This window comes from Andrographis paniculata, unplaced genomic scaffold (genome assembly GCF_009805555.1).
Source record: "Andrographis paniculata isolate CXL003 unplaced genomic scaffold, ASM980555v1 Contig46END, whole genome shotgun sequence".
In the NCBI taxonomy this organism is placed as follows: Eukaryota; Viridiplantae; Streptophyta; class Magnoliopsida; order Lamiales; family Acanthaceae; genus Andrographis; species Andrographis paniculata.
Window position 1 is genome coordinate 881173 of NW_026137580.1, and position 16210 is coordinate 897382.

Sequence of the window (16210 nt, forward strand, 5' to 3'; positions counted from 1 at the left end):
ATAGTTTAAGCACAAAGTTTAACAACCTAAGCATCTACTTCGATCAAATACTATTACTAAGATCTCCTAAGAAACATCCATGTTAGAAAAGACAAATTGGAGTCTTTCCAAATTTGGCAAATGTAGCAAATGCAGCACAGTTGTCAGAGTCTGACATCGACAACAAAAAGGAAAGCCTTGTGCAGAATATATTGTTGACCGAAGATGTTACTTGGAAATGTCATAAATGTTGGGAAACTGATGCTTCAAGACAAAAGAAGACTACTCATGTTCCCTGACATTTGTACAATGAGCTAAATGCTTTAGCTCGTCTGAAGACATTTATTGCCTTGGTTTTTCAACCTCAAGGGGAAATATAAAACATGGCTTGATAAAAAAAAGATTGAGATGGCGAGTGGTGCATGGTTTTGAAAAAAAACAGAGTGAGAAACAAGTTTTGTTTTTCTCTCAACTGTACACCATATGATACTCTCCGAATTGAAGAAGAAAAGAGTATTTCCACGGTCTTGTGAAGCAACCTTATTAAGAAGAAGAATAAGTTTCATCCAAAGAAGACGACCAACCTGCAAAGTACTTTACTCTGAGTTAGACTGCGAGTCTACTGGTGTCGGCAGTGTAACAACCAGTTTGTCTGTATTTGTAAAACAAGGGGAGTTTGTATAGAGGCTAGGTTGTAGAGGTTGATTAGTGTCTTGAGTGTGTAAACCTGGTGATAGGATTAGTGAAAATATTTCTGGATTGAAATCCCCCAAATGTAGGTATTTACACCGAACTAGGTCAAAAAATCATGTGTGTTAGTTGTTTGTGTCATTGCACTTAACCAACCATAGGTTAGTGCTCATTTAACACAGTGAAGCTATAACCACGCGACAACCACATATTAAAAGCTGTGTTTACCTTGATAGGTTTCATAGTTCCGCTATGCATTAGACTCGGAGACGTTGGACTTCTTTTACGGTGGACACCCGTTTCCAACAAACCATACAGTAATAGTTTGGCAATTCACAAAGCATATAGTTCGACTGAATATTACCATAAAGAAAACCTAAAAACAAACTTGCAAAGCCTTTTCAAAGAAACAGAAAAAATGAATACACATAATATTTACACAATCACATAGACCATAACCACAAGAAAGATAATCACAATGACTACAAGCACAAAGAACACAACCAAATCAATTTAGGGCACATCAAGTTTTAATCACACAAAAGCAATTAGTACAAAATCTTCCAACATGCAATCCAAGTCAAATTTCACCACAGAGATCTCAAGGAATACATGCAAAATCACAAAGAAAACACACCATGCATCAAAGTATTATTAAGTTTCAAAAATTAGTTTTACTTTAATAACTTATGCCTATTTTCATCAACTAATTTTTTCAAAGAAATATAAAAGTTGATTTTTACTATTGACATTTTATTTTTCACAAAAAATCTATGTTAAAATTACTAATCTAAGCACATAGCATAAATTCAAGGATCTAACACATACGTCCCATAATGAATGATATGATGATGTGGAGGTAAACTCGTGACTGGGAGGTCATGGATTCAAACTCTTGATTTGCTTTGCTGAACCTAATTTGTATCTTATATCAATGGGTTTTATCATATAATACCTCTATGCTTGAGTTTGATTATGCCAAAAGAGACAAAAAGAAGTGTTGTTCCCCAATCTATTTTGATAATGACAAAACCAACTTTTCTCTTGACTCACGTCAACAATCAATGAAGGCTCGGATGGACTTCCTCTGGCGGTCGGGCTTTGAGTAGTTCTTCGGCGACAACTCGTTATCCTTCTCTGACAAAACTAACTTTAAACAACTCGGTGGAGTAAAGACAGACTTCCTACGACGGACAAGAAGCGACGCTCCTACCCAGTTAACAACGACAAACGGCAAACTTTGGTCAAAAGTGCGATACAAGAAGTTTCTTCCAGCAACGGCACATAATTGGTTTTCCGGTGGCTGGAACAACACAAACAAATCAACATCATCACGATCTTCTTTCTTTCTTTCTTACTTTAATCTACCAGTGATTATGACAACTTTCGGCTTAGACTCAAGGTATGTAAAATAGTATATGGTAACCACTTATTCCAAGCGAACTCAACAAGCAGTCTAAGTGTAACACCATGAAAATTGTCCACAAAAAAAATTTTCATTTTTCACTGAAAAATCACAGAACTATAGGTTGCTTTCTCCTTTTTCTTTTTTCTCTTTTGAAACTAATATCTCAATACTCATCAAGATACAAAAAATTTACTTAAAAAAAAGTTTAACACATATATCTCTCGAGAGTTAAATATGATTGAGACTAAAAAATCACCTAACAAAGCTTAACAAACAACTAATGGATTAGGAATAGATTTTATAGTTTGGATTTGAGTTCAAGAGTCTTGGGTCAAATTTAATGAACCATACTAAAAAACGAACCAATTTAATGATTGATTACCGAATAGTTGGGTTAACCTGCAAATGATCAAAATTTCTAACAATATGTAATATGCTTTTATTATGCATATCTTTCTAGATCGGAAAAATAAAAATACAAGAAAACATATATTCAACTAAATTTTTCAGAGTAAGTTAGAGCCTCTAAACAAGTTCATTTTCGTAGGTGTTTTTATTTTGAGTTTAAATTTTAAATGCTAAATTTTAAATTACAATAATATTTAATGTGATATAAATATCAATATATATATATATAATATTTTGAATGTATAATTAATTGTAATATAGTATAAAAAAGTTAAAAATAAATATTTGATTTTATTATGATAAATTAACAGGTCTGAACGGATGATCAAAAGTGAAAAAATAAAAAGCAAGCAGGCACGCACAGGTTTTCTTCCTTTAACAGATAATGTGTATGCCTTTCCATTGCTTCTTTTGCTTTATTTTATATAATATATTTTATTTATTTATTTATTTACACCATTTGTCTAAAGCTGTCTGCTGTTTAATTTAGTGCTCCTCCATTATATTAAAATATTATTTAAATAAAAAAATTCAAATAAAATATATTTTAAATCAAAACCACTTAATTTAATTAGCACTAAATTCGGCAAATAGACACCATTAGGAATGTATAGTTTTTAAGGAATATTTTGTGTTTACTTTGAATTTTGGCTTCGAATTTGTTGATTTGAATAGCGACCTGCGTTTGCATGAAGTTTCTTTGGTTGTTTTTGTTTATTTATTTAGTCCCCGGTCTAGTTAGAAAGTATACATATTTCTATTTTGGGACGTCCAATTACAAAGTAACCATTTCATTAAATACTCTGTTTTTTTCCACAAATACCCTTATTTTACATCACATCATTACTTTTATACCAAAAAAGTAAGGGCAAAAATATCATTTTACTACTTTTACCTACCTACTATAATTAAAATACTATTATTCCTTAATTTTCGCGTCAAAAGTAATTATATACTTTTAGCTTGGACGGAGGGAGTAATTTTTTTTTTTCATTCAACTCATATTGATTTTTTATAAAATTATTTTAATATCTCATAAAATATTATACAAAAATTCATTTTTAAACCAAAATACTAAATGAAACACAAAATTAAAGGTCAAGTTAACAAACCCTTTTGTGTTTATATATATATATATATATCAAACTTATATATATATGGATTATAAATTGGTGGAATGAAAATTAAGAACATTAATTGATGATTTGCTCTTTTTATAAGAATAACTATTCAAATAAAATATTAAAATCAAAATTTTAAATAACACCAGCACAACTATAATTTATGTGAAAGCATCAAATGTTGAAATTTATTTTTTTATTTTTTCTAAAAAATAAAATATCACATCAAAATATTATTTTAATTAAAATTATCAAAACAAACTCAATATATATATATATGCATATACATAAGAAATTGATAGTAATATATCTATGGGATAAAGTAGCAGCATAACAAGATGGATGAATAAATAAGATACCTTTGGAATCATATGAGGAGTTTGATGGATCTGATGATCTTATCTTATCTGGTTTAATTTAATTTATTTTATTTTAATTTGGCCAAACATGGAATCACTTTAAATAATTATCAAAATATGTCTAATAAAGATAAATAGTAGTGCCCAAAAACACATGTTAAAGAAATATATATATATACAAGTAAAAATAAAATATAGTGTTAATTTCCCGTCCCACATAAATGTTCAATATTTTTATTTCGATTTGTTCTACATAATTTTTTTATTTGTTTATTTTTGAAAAATAATTATATATTTTAAATTTTATAAATTAATTTATTTTTATTTTTTAATTTTGATTAATTTAATTAATTTTAATTTATAATTATTTGTTCTAATATATTTTTCAATTATTTATTAACTATAATATTTTTATATTCCCTTATCTGCATGACATATTTGGTGGAACAAAGGAAAGAAGCATACAATAGCCGGATTTAAAGTTTCATAAATTATTGTTCTCACTTTATCCCATTTTTTAAATATATATATATTATCATTTTAATAAAAAATTGTACTTTTTATATAAGATTTATAGGTTTGTGTTTTTTATTTCATAATATAATTTCTGTAAACATTATAAAAAAAAATACAATATATATAATATAGTATACACATCGATTGATATAATATATACACTTTATTCATTCATAAAAATTCAATAATTTAATATAAAATATTATTCACTCAGTCTTGCCTATCGTATTCCTTTCACTGTGGATACAGAAATTTAGAAGTTATATAATTAGTAAAAATAATTATAGTATAATAAAAATAATTTTAAATTAAGATTAAAATAACTCATTAATCTAATTAAAATTAAAAAAATTTAAAATAAAATTAAAATGCATAATTATTATTTTTTAAAAAAAGTGATATAATAAGTGACCATATGAAAATAGAAAGGTGAACATAATAAATGAGACAAATGAAGTATTTTTTTTATATTACTGATACAATTTTCATACTTGATATAAAAATATATTCAACCAAAAATAGAAAGGGATCATTCCCAATATCTAATCACTATTTTTACCTAAAAAAAGGTTTAAATTGGAAACATACTGAACACACTATATTTTTCAAAACTTAGGCCATCCTCTAAATATTTAGTTACTTTAGTAATTTTAATTCAATTATAACTCTATTTTTCACTATTATTCTTCAAATATTCAATTTTTCCTATTATTTTAAACAACTTTTTATTTTTATAATTTAAAATAATTTTTTTAAAAATTTTAAAAAATAAATTTAAAAATTAAAAAAATAAAATAAAATAAGAGAGCAACACCATTTTTTAACGTTGCAATGTAGTAACGCCAAAAAATGACGCACATTTGGCATCGATTGAAGACAATGACGTTGGGTTGGCCTTATGTCAGAAATACATATACTTAATAAAATTAATTACTTATTATAAAAATATGGATGGTGTAGGCCAACAAAATATTACTCCCTCCATCCCACATAATTTATCCATATTTTTTATTTTCGTCCGTCCTACATAATTTGTCAATTCTTTTTTTGGAAATATAATTATACACTTTAATCTCATTTTTAATTTTAAATTTTATAAATTTTTTAATCTTAATTAAACTATTTAGTTATCTTAATCTTAATCCACAATTATTTTTATTATACGATAATTATTTATACTAATATATATTTTAATTATTTATTAATCACACTTTACTTAAATTTCCGTATCTACAGTAATAGGCCATAATACATGTGACGGAGAGAGTACCTTTTAAATTTTGGGGAAAAAATACTTATATATTTATTTATCTTGGAATGTTTTTAATAATAGTATATTACTTGCATGTTTAGATGTAGCTCCAAGAATTGGATTTAGAACTAGGTGTAAAAATAAAATAAAATAAAATAAAAAAATATTGAATTAAAATATTAAATACTTGATGTAGAATTTTACATAAAAATGATTTTTTAATTAATTTAAAATAAAAAATAAATATTATTTAACATCTTTTATGAAAAAAATAAAATAATAATAAAAGCCCACCCAATACCTCACTTTCAACGACACCTTTTAGTGGTTCTTCAACATATTAAATGAGAATTTTTTTCTTTACAGCCGATATATGCAATTTCTAAAAATACAAAAATAAATTAAAAAAGTGCACAAATCCCTATAATTATAATATCCTATTGATTTTAGTTACCTCATAAGTTGAAATCAGTATAATGCTAATTTGATCTAATCAGTATATATAATACAAATATATTATCTCCGAAAATTAGTAAGTTTTTATTTATATTTGGTGTAATTTGTATAAAAAATTATAAGACATTAATATAAGTATTTTTGTTATTTTTTTAATTTGTATTATTTTTGATATAATAATTAATATAAAAAATTCTAACATACAAATAAATAAATGAGAAATAACTCTTGGACGAAGAAAATATAATATATTTTTTAATATAGTACAACATATATTCTGTTACAACAAAATATATATTTAATTATCCCGTCTCCCAAATTTATTTTCATTTTTTTTTTAGTCTATTAGCTAATTTTATCTCATTAATAATTTTGACAAAATCAACATTTAATTATAATCTTCCATTGAACGTTTATTTACAACAAATATCAACTTTATTACATTATCTCTCTTCATTTACTTTAATTTCTAATTAAATTTAAAAATATCCTTAATTATCTATTATTTTTTTAATAAAATATTTATTTAATGACAAAGAAAGTAATTGATAAAACGTAACAATTTTTAATTTATGTAATTACTTAAAAAAATTGAATATTCCAAATATAATGCATATATATATATATATAGATATTCCTAGCCATAATATTTTTCAGTCCCACCGGCACTGCACACATTCAAATTCCATCCTCTTTCTTTCCAAAGGAATCACTTTTCTTTATCAATAATATATATATATATATATATATATATTCTTCTTCTTCTTCCCCGAGATGGACCTTTCTTTTACATCTTTTCTGCACTGTGTCCGTGTCTGATGTATATCGAAATTATAATGCCCATCTTTTTCCATTCTCTCTCTCTCCATACATACATATATACATACATACATACATACACCTTTTTTTTTTACAGTACATATTAATTTGTTGTATAATGAAAATGAAGAAAAAAAACGAAGAAAAGCCTTTGAATGTGGATCTCCTTCAAATGAACTAACCAACCCCTCCCTCCTGAAAAATAGAGAGAGAAAGATTAAAATGGATTCAACAGCAGTAGCTTCTTCTCTTAAGTCGCCATGTTTGGTATTATTGTTGTTCATTCAATTCACACTACTGTGCTCATCATCACCATCTTCATCAGGTCACTTCTCTCTCTACCTATTTTCTCTCTCTCTAGCTTCTACTCTTCTCTTCTCTTCTCTTATTCCATCACAAACATATATATATATATATATATATATCAGGCTAATATTATTAGTTTCATTTTCTCTCTCTGTAGAAGAAATGTTCTTAATATTTCATACATTTTTGCCTACTGCTTTTACCAAATTTGAACATGTACTTCTGCTAATGATTTTTATTTTTACAAAAAAATATAATAGTAATAATAATATGTTTATATTAGTACATTTCCTTAAATAAACGGAGCCATACATAATACTCCTCCCTCCCTCCCCTTAGAAAGGTTACCGTTTATTTTTTTATACGTAGATTTTTTAATATTAGTATTATACTGAGTTGTAATGAAAAACACAAAAATACAGTTATTAATATTGTATAATATCATTACTGAATTAAAAAATAATAATATTTGTTTTAATACGGACGAAAAAGAAAAATAACAAACCTTTCAATGACACAATAAACAACAACCATGGCTGTTTCATCTCCAGGCTCATTTCTTCCCACACTTGATGATTCCCTACATCATAAAATCAATCCACCCTTACACCAACACCAACACAAGATCGATGCAATTCGCCGCGATTTCTTGAACCCCGGCGCCGGCTTCCCCGGCATCGGCGCAACTCCGGTAACAAATCCGGTGACAACACCATCCACGGCGGGGCTTCTGCCGCCAGTCACTCCAACTGTCCCCACAATAGTCACAGTCCCCTCAGCCAATCCAGTGAATCCTCCGGCCGTGACAAATCCTGTCACCACTCCCGGCGCTACTCTGCCGCAACCGGTAACATCTCCGTCGTCCACCCCATTAGGTGCAAATAATCCGGTGGCCGGGCCGGGGCAGAGCTGGTGTGTAGCCAGGAGTGGAGTGCCGGACAGCGCTGTCCAGTCGGCGCTCGACTATGCCTGTGGGATTGGGGGCGCGGATTGCTCGGCCATCCAGGACGGCGCCAGTTGCTACAATCCGAGCACATTGCAGTATCACGCATCGTACGCGTTCAACAGTTATTACCAGAGGAATCCGGTGCCGACTAGCTGCGACTTCGGGGGCACGGCAACCATCACCAATGTGAATCCAAGTGAGTACACTAGAACTTTGTCAAATGATCGTCTCATATAAAAGATAGTCATTTAACATGGTATCAGAATTGGAATGTCTTATATTCAAATTCCATTATCTCCTGCCGACAGATGAAATGGTCATTTAACAAACTTCGTTATATGTAGGCTTCGGTTCTTGCATTTTCACAACATGGTCGCCGACAACCACGTCATCCCCTACGGCAATACCTACACCAACCCCGACTACAGAAACCACATCAGGCGCAACGCCGACTAGGTAAATATAAATTTGAAGTAGAATTATGTAGTAGTACTAGAATGGGTGATCCCTAAGTTGAACTGAGCTCATCTAACATTCGTTCTCCGCGGTATGTCCAGCATTTCAGGCGCGACTCAGCCAATGTTTAATCCAGGAGATCCATCCCTCGGCGGCGGCGCAGCAGGCTACGGAAACAACCCTTTGATGAGCAACACATCTTCAGTATCTGCAGCACAGCGCAGTTCGCAGCCGTTTATTATTTTGGTCGCTGCAGCGACATCGATGATTACGGGACGGGTAATTTTAGGTATTTAACTGGAAACCATGTAATGTAATGGAAGAGAAGAGAAAGAGAAGCTCATAATCAATGAGCAGTAAAAGTTTTTGGGTGTATAGATCATTTAAGTAAACTTTGGTACTCTTCAAGAATTCAATTCCTCTGAAACTAATGATAGATGGTTTTAGGAATTATAACAGCATAGGCAGATGATGTACAATTTGGTTTCCAATTTTGGTGGATCCAGACATGTCATTTTTCACATTTGTTGGCTTATTTTGTTTTGTTAAATCCATCACAAACTTGTCCCAAAAGCAATTCAACTCTCCTAATAAAGACTACGTTCGATGAACTTTACAAACCCAAATTGAAACTTTCAGTGCGATGATTAAAAATAGTCCAAAAAACAATAACACTACGTACGGTACATGGAAAAAGCCTCGAAACAAATTGCTAATTAGGATGATAATGACATTTATTACAATGAATCTTTGAATCAAATTATCGAAACTCAATTTACTCAGCTGATAGCATAACAGAATCTGTAACATTAGAAGATAATTCAGTCATGCCAAACTCTGATACGGCTAAAATCGCAAACTAAAAGTTCATTGTAAGCAACAACCTGATCCGCAAAGCTCCATGAAGAGGAAAAGCAATCTCTTCAACAAAATTTGAAACACTTCAGGTGCAAAACACTCGATTCATGAAACTACAGTTTTGATTTGATTGGATCAAATCATTAAACGAAATCAAAGAGGCAATAGAAGTTTGTAGAACGGCACCAGCCAATAGACTTTAATAGAAAAATAACTTCAAGATGATATAAACAAACAGAGGCAAGTGATAATGACTCACATTAGTGGTATCCCTTTGAAAATAATACAACAATTAATCAATCATTATTGATAATGAAAATAATAAATATATAATGAAACTAAAACAGATTGGACACATACAGAGGTCGAGATAGCAATAAAAATGCTGCTAACTGTTGCTGATAATAATAAGAACAGAAACTGTCCAAAAACAATTAACATACATCATCATGCCACTCACTTTTCTCCGATATTAATCTTCATCACTCTCATTACTAAAAACTGAGGCTACCACTACCTTTGCCTTCTTTGTTGTGTTGCCACCCGAGCTCTGCTTACAAACAAAAATTCAGAATCAGAATAACACATACATATATACATCATATATAAATGTGTGCGTAGAAAATAAGAAACAACATAATTCTTTATGCCAAAATCACACTAGCATTTTCACGACACTTTTAAGATGATCAAATTGGTAATAATTTTCACTATATCCATATAAGCTTTGACATTAATGTATTGCAACTTCATGTTTACTAGCTGCTTGTAGGTTGTCTAAATCGACTCTCCACATGTACATTCATTAAGATGTAAGGTCAACGCACCAATAAAGAGTAAATTGGTACAGCATATATAATTGAAGCAAAAAAACATCACCTTCACAGTACTGCCTTTTGCAGAAAATCCGAACTTCAAAGCTTTTCGCTGATCTTGGTCTACAACTACTGTAGCACTACTAGCTGCTGGAGTTGGAGTAGGGTTTGGAGTTGGAGTAGGAGTAGAAGCAGGAGCACTTCCAGCTTCCTCCTGACTCTGCACCTGTAGCTGCTGTTGCTGCCGACGAGCACCAGCCCTGTTAAATGCAATCAAATAGAAGGACTTAGCAACAAAGCACTAACTAGAAGAATAATCCCAACATTTTAAATTCACTAAGGAAACAATAACAATTCTGGTTCATAGCATGAGCCTACATACATCTGCATAAATTTTGCCATCTCCTTTTCTTGACGTTGTTGTTCTCTTTTCTGCCTATCATCACGACTGCTGCTACCATGCATATCTCTCATTTGTTTGAACCTCTGAAATGCAGAACAAAATTTAATGGGATGCGATAAATCAATATAAGGGTGGGTGTTCGGTAGAGTTGTTTGAGAGTGGGTATCCAACCAGATCCGAATATTTTCAGAATGAAGGATGATTTGTAACTTTTCTGGCTGGATTTGAGTAGCAAAAGAGACTACTTGAGATATCAGTATAAAACTAGTAGTTAACTAAAATGTAACAATTGCATTGAGAGGGAACACAAACCTTTCTGTGGTTGTGATCATATGAACTCAGATGAGCTTCGAACTCCATCGCCAATTTATACTGCTTGTTGCAGAGCTCACAATAGAACACCTTTCGAATTTCTTTAACCTCACTCTGAATTTTTTGTTCGCGTTCTGCTATAACCTGAATTTTCAGAATGTGCAGGAAGCAGGCAGTAGAAGCCACCAGGTAATAAAAACTGCACGAAATTCTCAAGACCTCCCAAAGTTGATGATCTCTTTATGATATACCATTCCCATCAAAAGACACAAATATATGCTATATGCTGCCTTCTGCTATTAGATGCATGTTTCAGAATAAGTAAAGCATCCAGTTCAAACCACCTAGAAATGAAAACTATTTCTCTTTTAGCATCACGGGTAAATGAAAGGCTTACCTCCCTCTTTTTCAAAAGTTCATCAGTCTCTTCAACTTCAATATCCAATTTTTTTCGTTGGATATTTTCTTCAGATGTAAAGTAATCATCTTCCTCTTGTTTACCAAGCCCTAATCTTGCATCCCTTATTCCAGATTTTATTGGCTCGGTAATGCCTGGAAAAAAATAAATAAATGAAAACATCAAATTTGATTTAGAAACACAATATCAAAAAAAATAGTAGACCAGGAGACAGAGCACAATGAATACATATATAAATAAGCACTTTATAAGTAACACTGAAGATCTTGCAAATACTCACATTTGCATATAGCTAAAAGTAGAAAAGCATTGAAGGACAAATACTCAGAGCACAGGGAATCATATAAAAAGTCAAAAAGAAAATGTTTTGAACCGATACATAAGAGATGAAACTCCATGAGAATATGAAACACGAAGAGACAATGGCCTAAGGACACAGATCAACAAAAACACCTGTGTGTGGACAGGGGAGGGAAAAGGGGGGGGGGGGGGGGGGTGATATTTTAAGTTCTATCCAAAGGCAATTTATTGTCTGCACCTTGTTCATCCTTCCCAAGCCCTTTTCCTTTCCATCCCATCTTCTGTAGTAGCCTGAATCCAACATTAGATGAAGTCAACTTTGTGTCTAATGATGCTTGCTCCACATTATTCAAATCCAAATTATCTGTAACTCTATGATCAATTGGTAGACGGAAGTCCTCGGCAAGATTCTCAAGAACAGCAGCATCATATTCCTATGTCAGTGAAATGGCATTCAGTTGCATCGTAAGAGAAAATCTAAATTTAAATAATATGTAAACTTCTGTTGTTTGTGATGTTTAGCCAATGAACCAACATTCAAAAAACTCATCCAACCTTAACAAAATCTGTATAAATTTAGAAATACATTAACTTTATGCAGACACCACAAAAAATTTTCATGTAGGAAATTTCTTAAGGAGCCCCACATATTCTGGTGAAGAATACATAAACAATAAATTTTCAGTGAATTGAACATAAACAAAGTAAGAAAATTTTTCAGTGAACTGAACATAAACAAGCAGTGCGCCACAATCAATCGAGCGCAGTATTAAGTGAACCCTTTACCCTTAGCAGTAATTCATAGCAAAGTGATGATAGGAAAAAGAAATAACTATATCACATGAACATACCTCATCTTTTTTCAATTGCCTTTTATTGTGCATCTCCTGTTTGCCACTATACCATTTATTATCCATTTTTTCTTCCAATGCCAACACCTAACAACAATTACAAAGAACACAGATTGTAACAGGAGGAGGGGAAAATCTACAAACAATTAAAGACTCATAACACCAAAAGCGAACTTCTTCCCAGCTGATCGTTCGAACATATTTCAGAAAATCAAACTAATTACATACATAGATATATGATTAAAACAAAAAAAAAAAAAAAAAAAAATCCTGAACAACAACATATAAGAAAAATCGAATACACTGTAGTGTCAGGTATAAACAATTCTAAACACTAACTAATACATATTCTAAAAATTTATATATAAGAGAATCACTTCTTCTTGAACTTCATCCATCAACTCGTTCAATTATCCAACCTAGGGTTCCGTCCATACATGTCAACTATAAACGGAAAATTTTCATGAGGCTTCGAAAAACTCATAAAACGCAAGAAGATTTCATATTGATACACTATGGATTTACTAATCGAAAGATCAAATTCACCCGTTCCTGGAGATCGAAGAAGCTTTACCTCGCGTTAGTTGAACATTCGTGAGCAGAATTTGGGTTTAGTGTTTCAAATCAGGTCGTCTTCTTTGTTTTCCGGCCTTTCAGACAGAAAGAAAAAATAAAAATAAATAAATAATATAAAGGGTTGAGAGTTTGATAACGTCACAGGGTTACTGATTGCCTGTGAGTCACCGCCTCATGGGATTTGGGCTTAATCATGGGCTGGTAATAGCAAAATTTAAAAGCCCAAAATTGGTCTGGATTTGTTTGATCATGTTTTGATATATTTTTTTATTTGAATTAATCTTTTATATTGTAGAATTTTAATATAAGTACTGTTAGTCAATCAATATAATTTATTTAAGTGAAGAATAAAATAATACTATAATTCAGACTAATCAAGTAGATAATATCCCATTATTATTTTTAAATAAAATATAAGGGTGACAATTAGCTGATAGTTATTAATTTATTCAATTAGTTGGTTTGACTAGCTAATTAATTAGCGATTTGTATTCAAGTATCTAGTAAAATAATTGTTTGACGTTAAATATTTATACATAAAATGAGTATTAAGAACATTGATATATTATTTTTTAAAATATTTAATTTTATTCATTTTGGCTTGAAATTCATGAGAATTTTTTTATTAATTATTGAAAATTATAAAAATATTTATTTTTATTTTTATTATATAGATTAAAAAAAATTATTTTTATTAAAAAATAATAATATTTTTTATTAAAATTATGTAAAATATAAAATAATAAATCTTTCGCATATATATTTTTATTTTTATTACGTTAATTATTGTTTTAATATATATAAATAAATTAATAACCTTTATTTATTCTATTTGGTTTAGTTTTAAAATTTTATATATTTTACAAATAAAATTATTTATATGTAATAATTAATAATAGTAATTATTTTAAATTTACAAAAATAAAAATATAATTTAATAAATTAAATATATTTAAAATTATTAATAAATACTTCTATAAAAATATATTTATATGTATAATATAAATAATTAAATTTTAAGGGTAAATAAGGAATAACCAAAATTAAAATAAAAAATTCTTCCAAAAATTAGTTTTTTTGGTCCAAAAATCTTTTTCAAAAAATTAATTTACCAAACACCTAAATTAGCTTTTTAACTGGTCAAATAGCTAAAATCTGTTCAATAAACTAAAAGCTTTTCAAAAAGCTCTAAGAGGATGTTTGGCAAAGAGCTTTTTGAAGAGTTTTTAGCTTATTGAATAACTTTTTAGACTAGCTTTTTGGACCTAAAAAACTAATTTCTGAAGAGCCAAGCGTTTTGAAATAACTTTTTCAGTCTAATTTTTTTATTCCTTAATTGCCTTTGAAAATTTATTATGCATTTTACTTAGATAAATATATAAATTTATTAAAATTAACCCAAAATAGAAAATATAAATATTAATAATTTATTTTATATTAAAATTACATTATATAAATTTTATACTTAAAAATAATTTAAATAAATTAAATTTATTGAAAATTATAAATATAATTAACTAATCGATAATTAAAATAATAAATATATACATGAAAAATTTATTATTTTATATTTTATATTATTTTCAATAGAAAAAAACTATTTATATTTTTCAATAAAAAATATTATTTTTTAAATCTACCTATAATAAAAATAAATACTATTCCATTTTATAAAATTTTTATAATTTTCAATAACTAATAATAAAAAATTTAAGACATTATAAACTCAAAAAAATACAATTGAATATATTAAAATAAAATAAAATAGAATAGAAATGTCCTCAATTGTCATTTTACGTATAAACAACTAATATCAAAACAATTATTTTACCAAATATTTTAATAAAAACATCTTGTCAAATCAGCTATAAGCTAATTGCCGGACACATAACTCTTATATTAAAAGTACGGACATATTTTTATACAACAAATGGAGTAATAACTATTGTGGAAGAGTATGTGTACTTTAAAATAGTACTCCCTCCGTCCTAAATACCGTGCAACATTTGTGTTTGGCACAAGAATTTAGATGGGGAGTATTAAGTATGGTAATTTGAGATAATTTGGATATTAAGTGATGTGATTGGAGAGATAAATGATTATTTGTTTTTTTTATTTGAGTGATGTGATGAGATAAAGTGAAGTGAAGTGTATATTAATATATATATAAAAATATTATTAATTATTTCTAAATTTAAAAATATTGCAGTGAGTTTGAGAAAAAAAAAAAAAAAAAGAAATGTTGCAAGTGTTTGGGACTGATGGAGTATAAAATAATTACATTATAATAGTAAATATGCTTTAAGAAGATAGCCGTCAATCACTTTAAATATATCATTTTCATTAAAATAAATAACTTTGAGTGTAATATGTTGTAAAGGAATATATATATATATATATATATAGACACACATTTTTATTTGAAAAGTAATACTAATAAAAACTGAAAAATAAAATTAAAACATAAGCAAACACCCAATAATAAAAAGCTTATTATTAATACATTTGAACAATTAGATAAATGTCCAATACATTGCACAAATCTTCATCAATTATTGGCATACAATTCAACATGCAAATCTATACACACTACTACAAGCAAATTAAAATAAAAACTACATCAATAATACAAATTAATTACAATTAAATTAAAAACACAACTAATACTTGGTTACCAACATGATCACAATGATCATCAAATTGGATCAATTTAGACAACCAACGGATTAAATAAATAAATCATTAGCTAATTTTTTCCCATTTATCAGTAGTCAAGGAGATGTAGGCCGACGCCTTCTTGTCAATCCCCGGCTCGGCCACCCACCAGGTGGCCCGGTCTTCATCGCTCGGATACACTTTGTACGCCTGCATGCAGAGACCAAACTAGCATTGAAATTTCCAAGGGGCAAAATGTTATAATTTATTTAATATTTAGTTAATAAATTTAAATAAAATATAATG

The 16210-nt window shown here is 29.2% G+C and overlaps 2 protein-coding genes across 3 annotated transcripts; one reads left to right on the forward strand and one right to left on the reverse strand.

Moving 5' to 3' along the window:
* Positions 1–6965: 6965 nt before the first annotated feature.
* Positions 6966–9570, forward strand: LOC127252543 (uncharacterized). The gene is made up of 4 exons (XM_051276758.1): positions 6966–7333; positions 7866–8456; positions 8605–8716; positions 8818–9570. The coding sequence occupies exons 1-4, from the start codon at positions 7231–7233 to the stop codon at positions 9011–9013; spliced, it is 1002 nt and encodes a 333-aa protein (XP_051132715.1). The 5' UTR covers positions 6966–7230; the 3' UTR covers positions 9014–9570.
* Positions 9571–9772: 202 nt separating this feature from the next.
* LOC127252544 (uncharacterized) lies at positions 9773–13355 on the reverse strand. 2 transcript variants are annotated; one of them, XM_051276760.1, is made up of 9 exons: positions 13248–13327; positions 12674–12760; positions 12194–12256; positions 12061–12113; positions 11502–11656; positions 11105–11248; positions 10772–10875; positions 10454–10649; positions 9773–10124 (listed from the first exon to the last, which is right to left on the reverse strand). In XM_051276760.1, exons 2-9 carry the CDS (start codon positions 12676–12678, stop codon positions 10047–10049), a joined length of 798 nt encoding a protein of 265 aa, XP_051132717.1. In that variant the 5' UTR covers positions 12679–12760; positions 13248–13327; the 3' UTR covers positions 9773–10046. The 2 variants fall into 2 exon arrangements, with proteins under 2 accessions (XP_051132717.1, XP_051132716.1); XM_051276759.1 differs by having other exon boundaries at positions 12061–12256; positions 13248–13355.
* Positions 13356–16210: the final 2855 nt, after the last annotated feature.

Bases quoted from the DNA above. Each gene is read 5' to 3' on its own strand.
- LOC127252543 (XM_051276758.1), top strand. From the start codon at position 7,231: ATGGATTCAACAGCAGTAGCTTCTTCTCTTAAGTCGCCATGTTTGGTA. The intron at 7,334-7,865 runs GTCACTTCTCTC...TTTCATCTCCAG, and splicing joins ATCATCACCATCTTCATCAG to GCTCATTTCTTCCCACACTT. The intron at 8,717-8,817 runs GTAAATATAAAT...CGGTATGTCCAG, and splicing joins TCAGGCGCAACGCCGACTAG to CATTTCAGGCGCGACTCAGC.
- LOC127252544 (XM_051276759.1), bottom strand. From the start codon at position 12,739: ATGGATAATAAATGGTATAGTGGCAAACAGGAGATGCACAATAAAAGG. The intron at 11,657-12,060 runs GTGCAGACAATA...ATTTTTTTCCAG, and splicing joins GCTTGGGAAGGATGAACAAG to GCATTACCGAGCCAATAAAA. The intron at 10,125-10,453 runs GTGATGTTTTTT...GTTTGTAAGCAG, and splicing joins CAAAAGGCAGTACTGTGAAG to AGCTCGGGTGGCAACACAAC.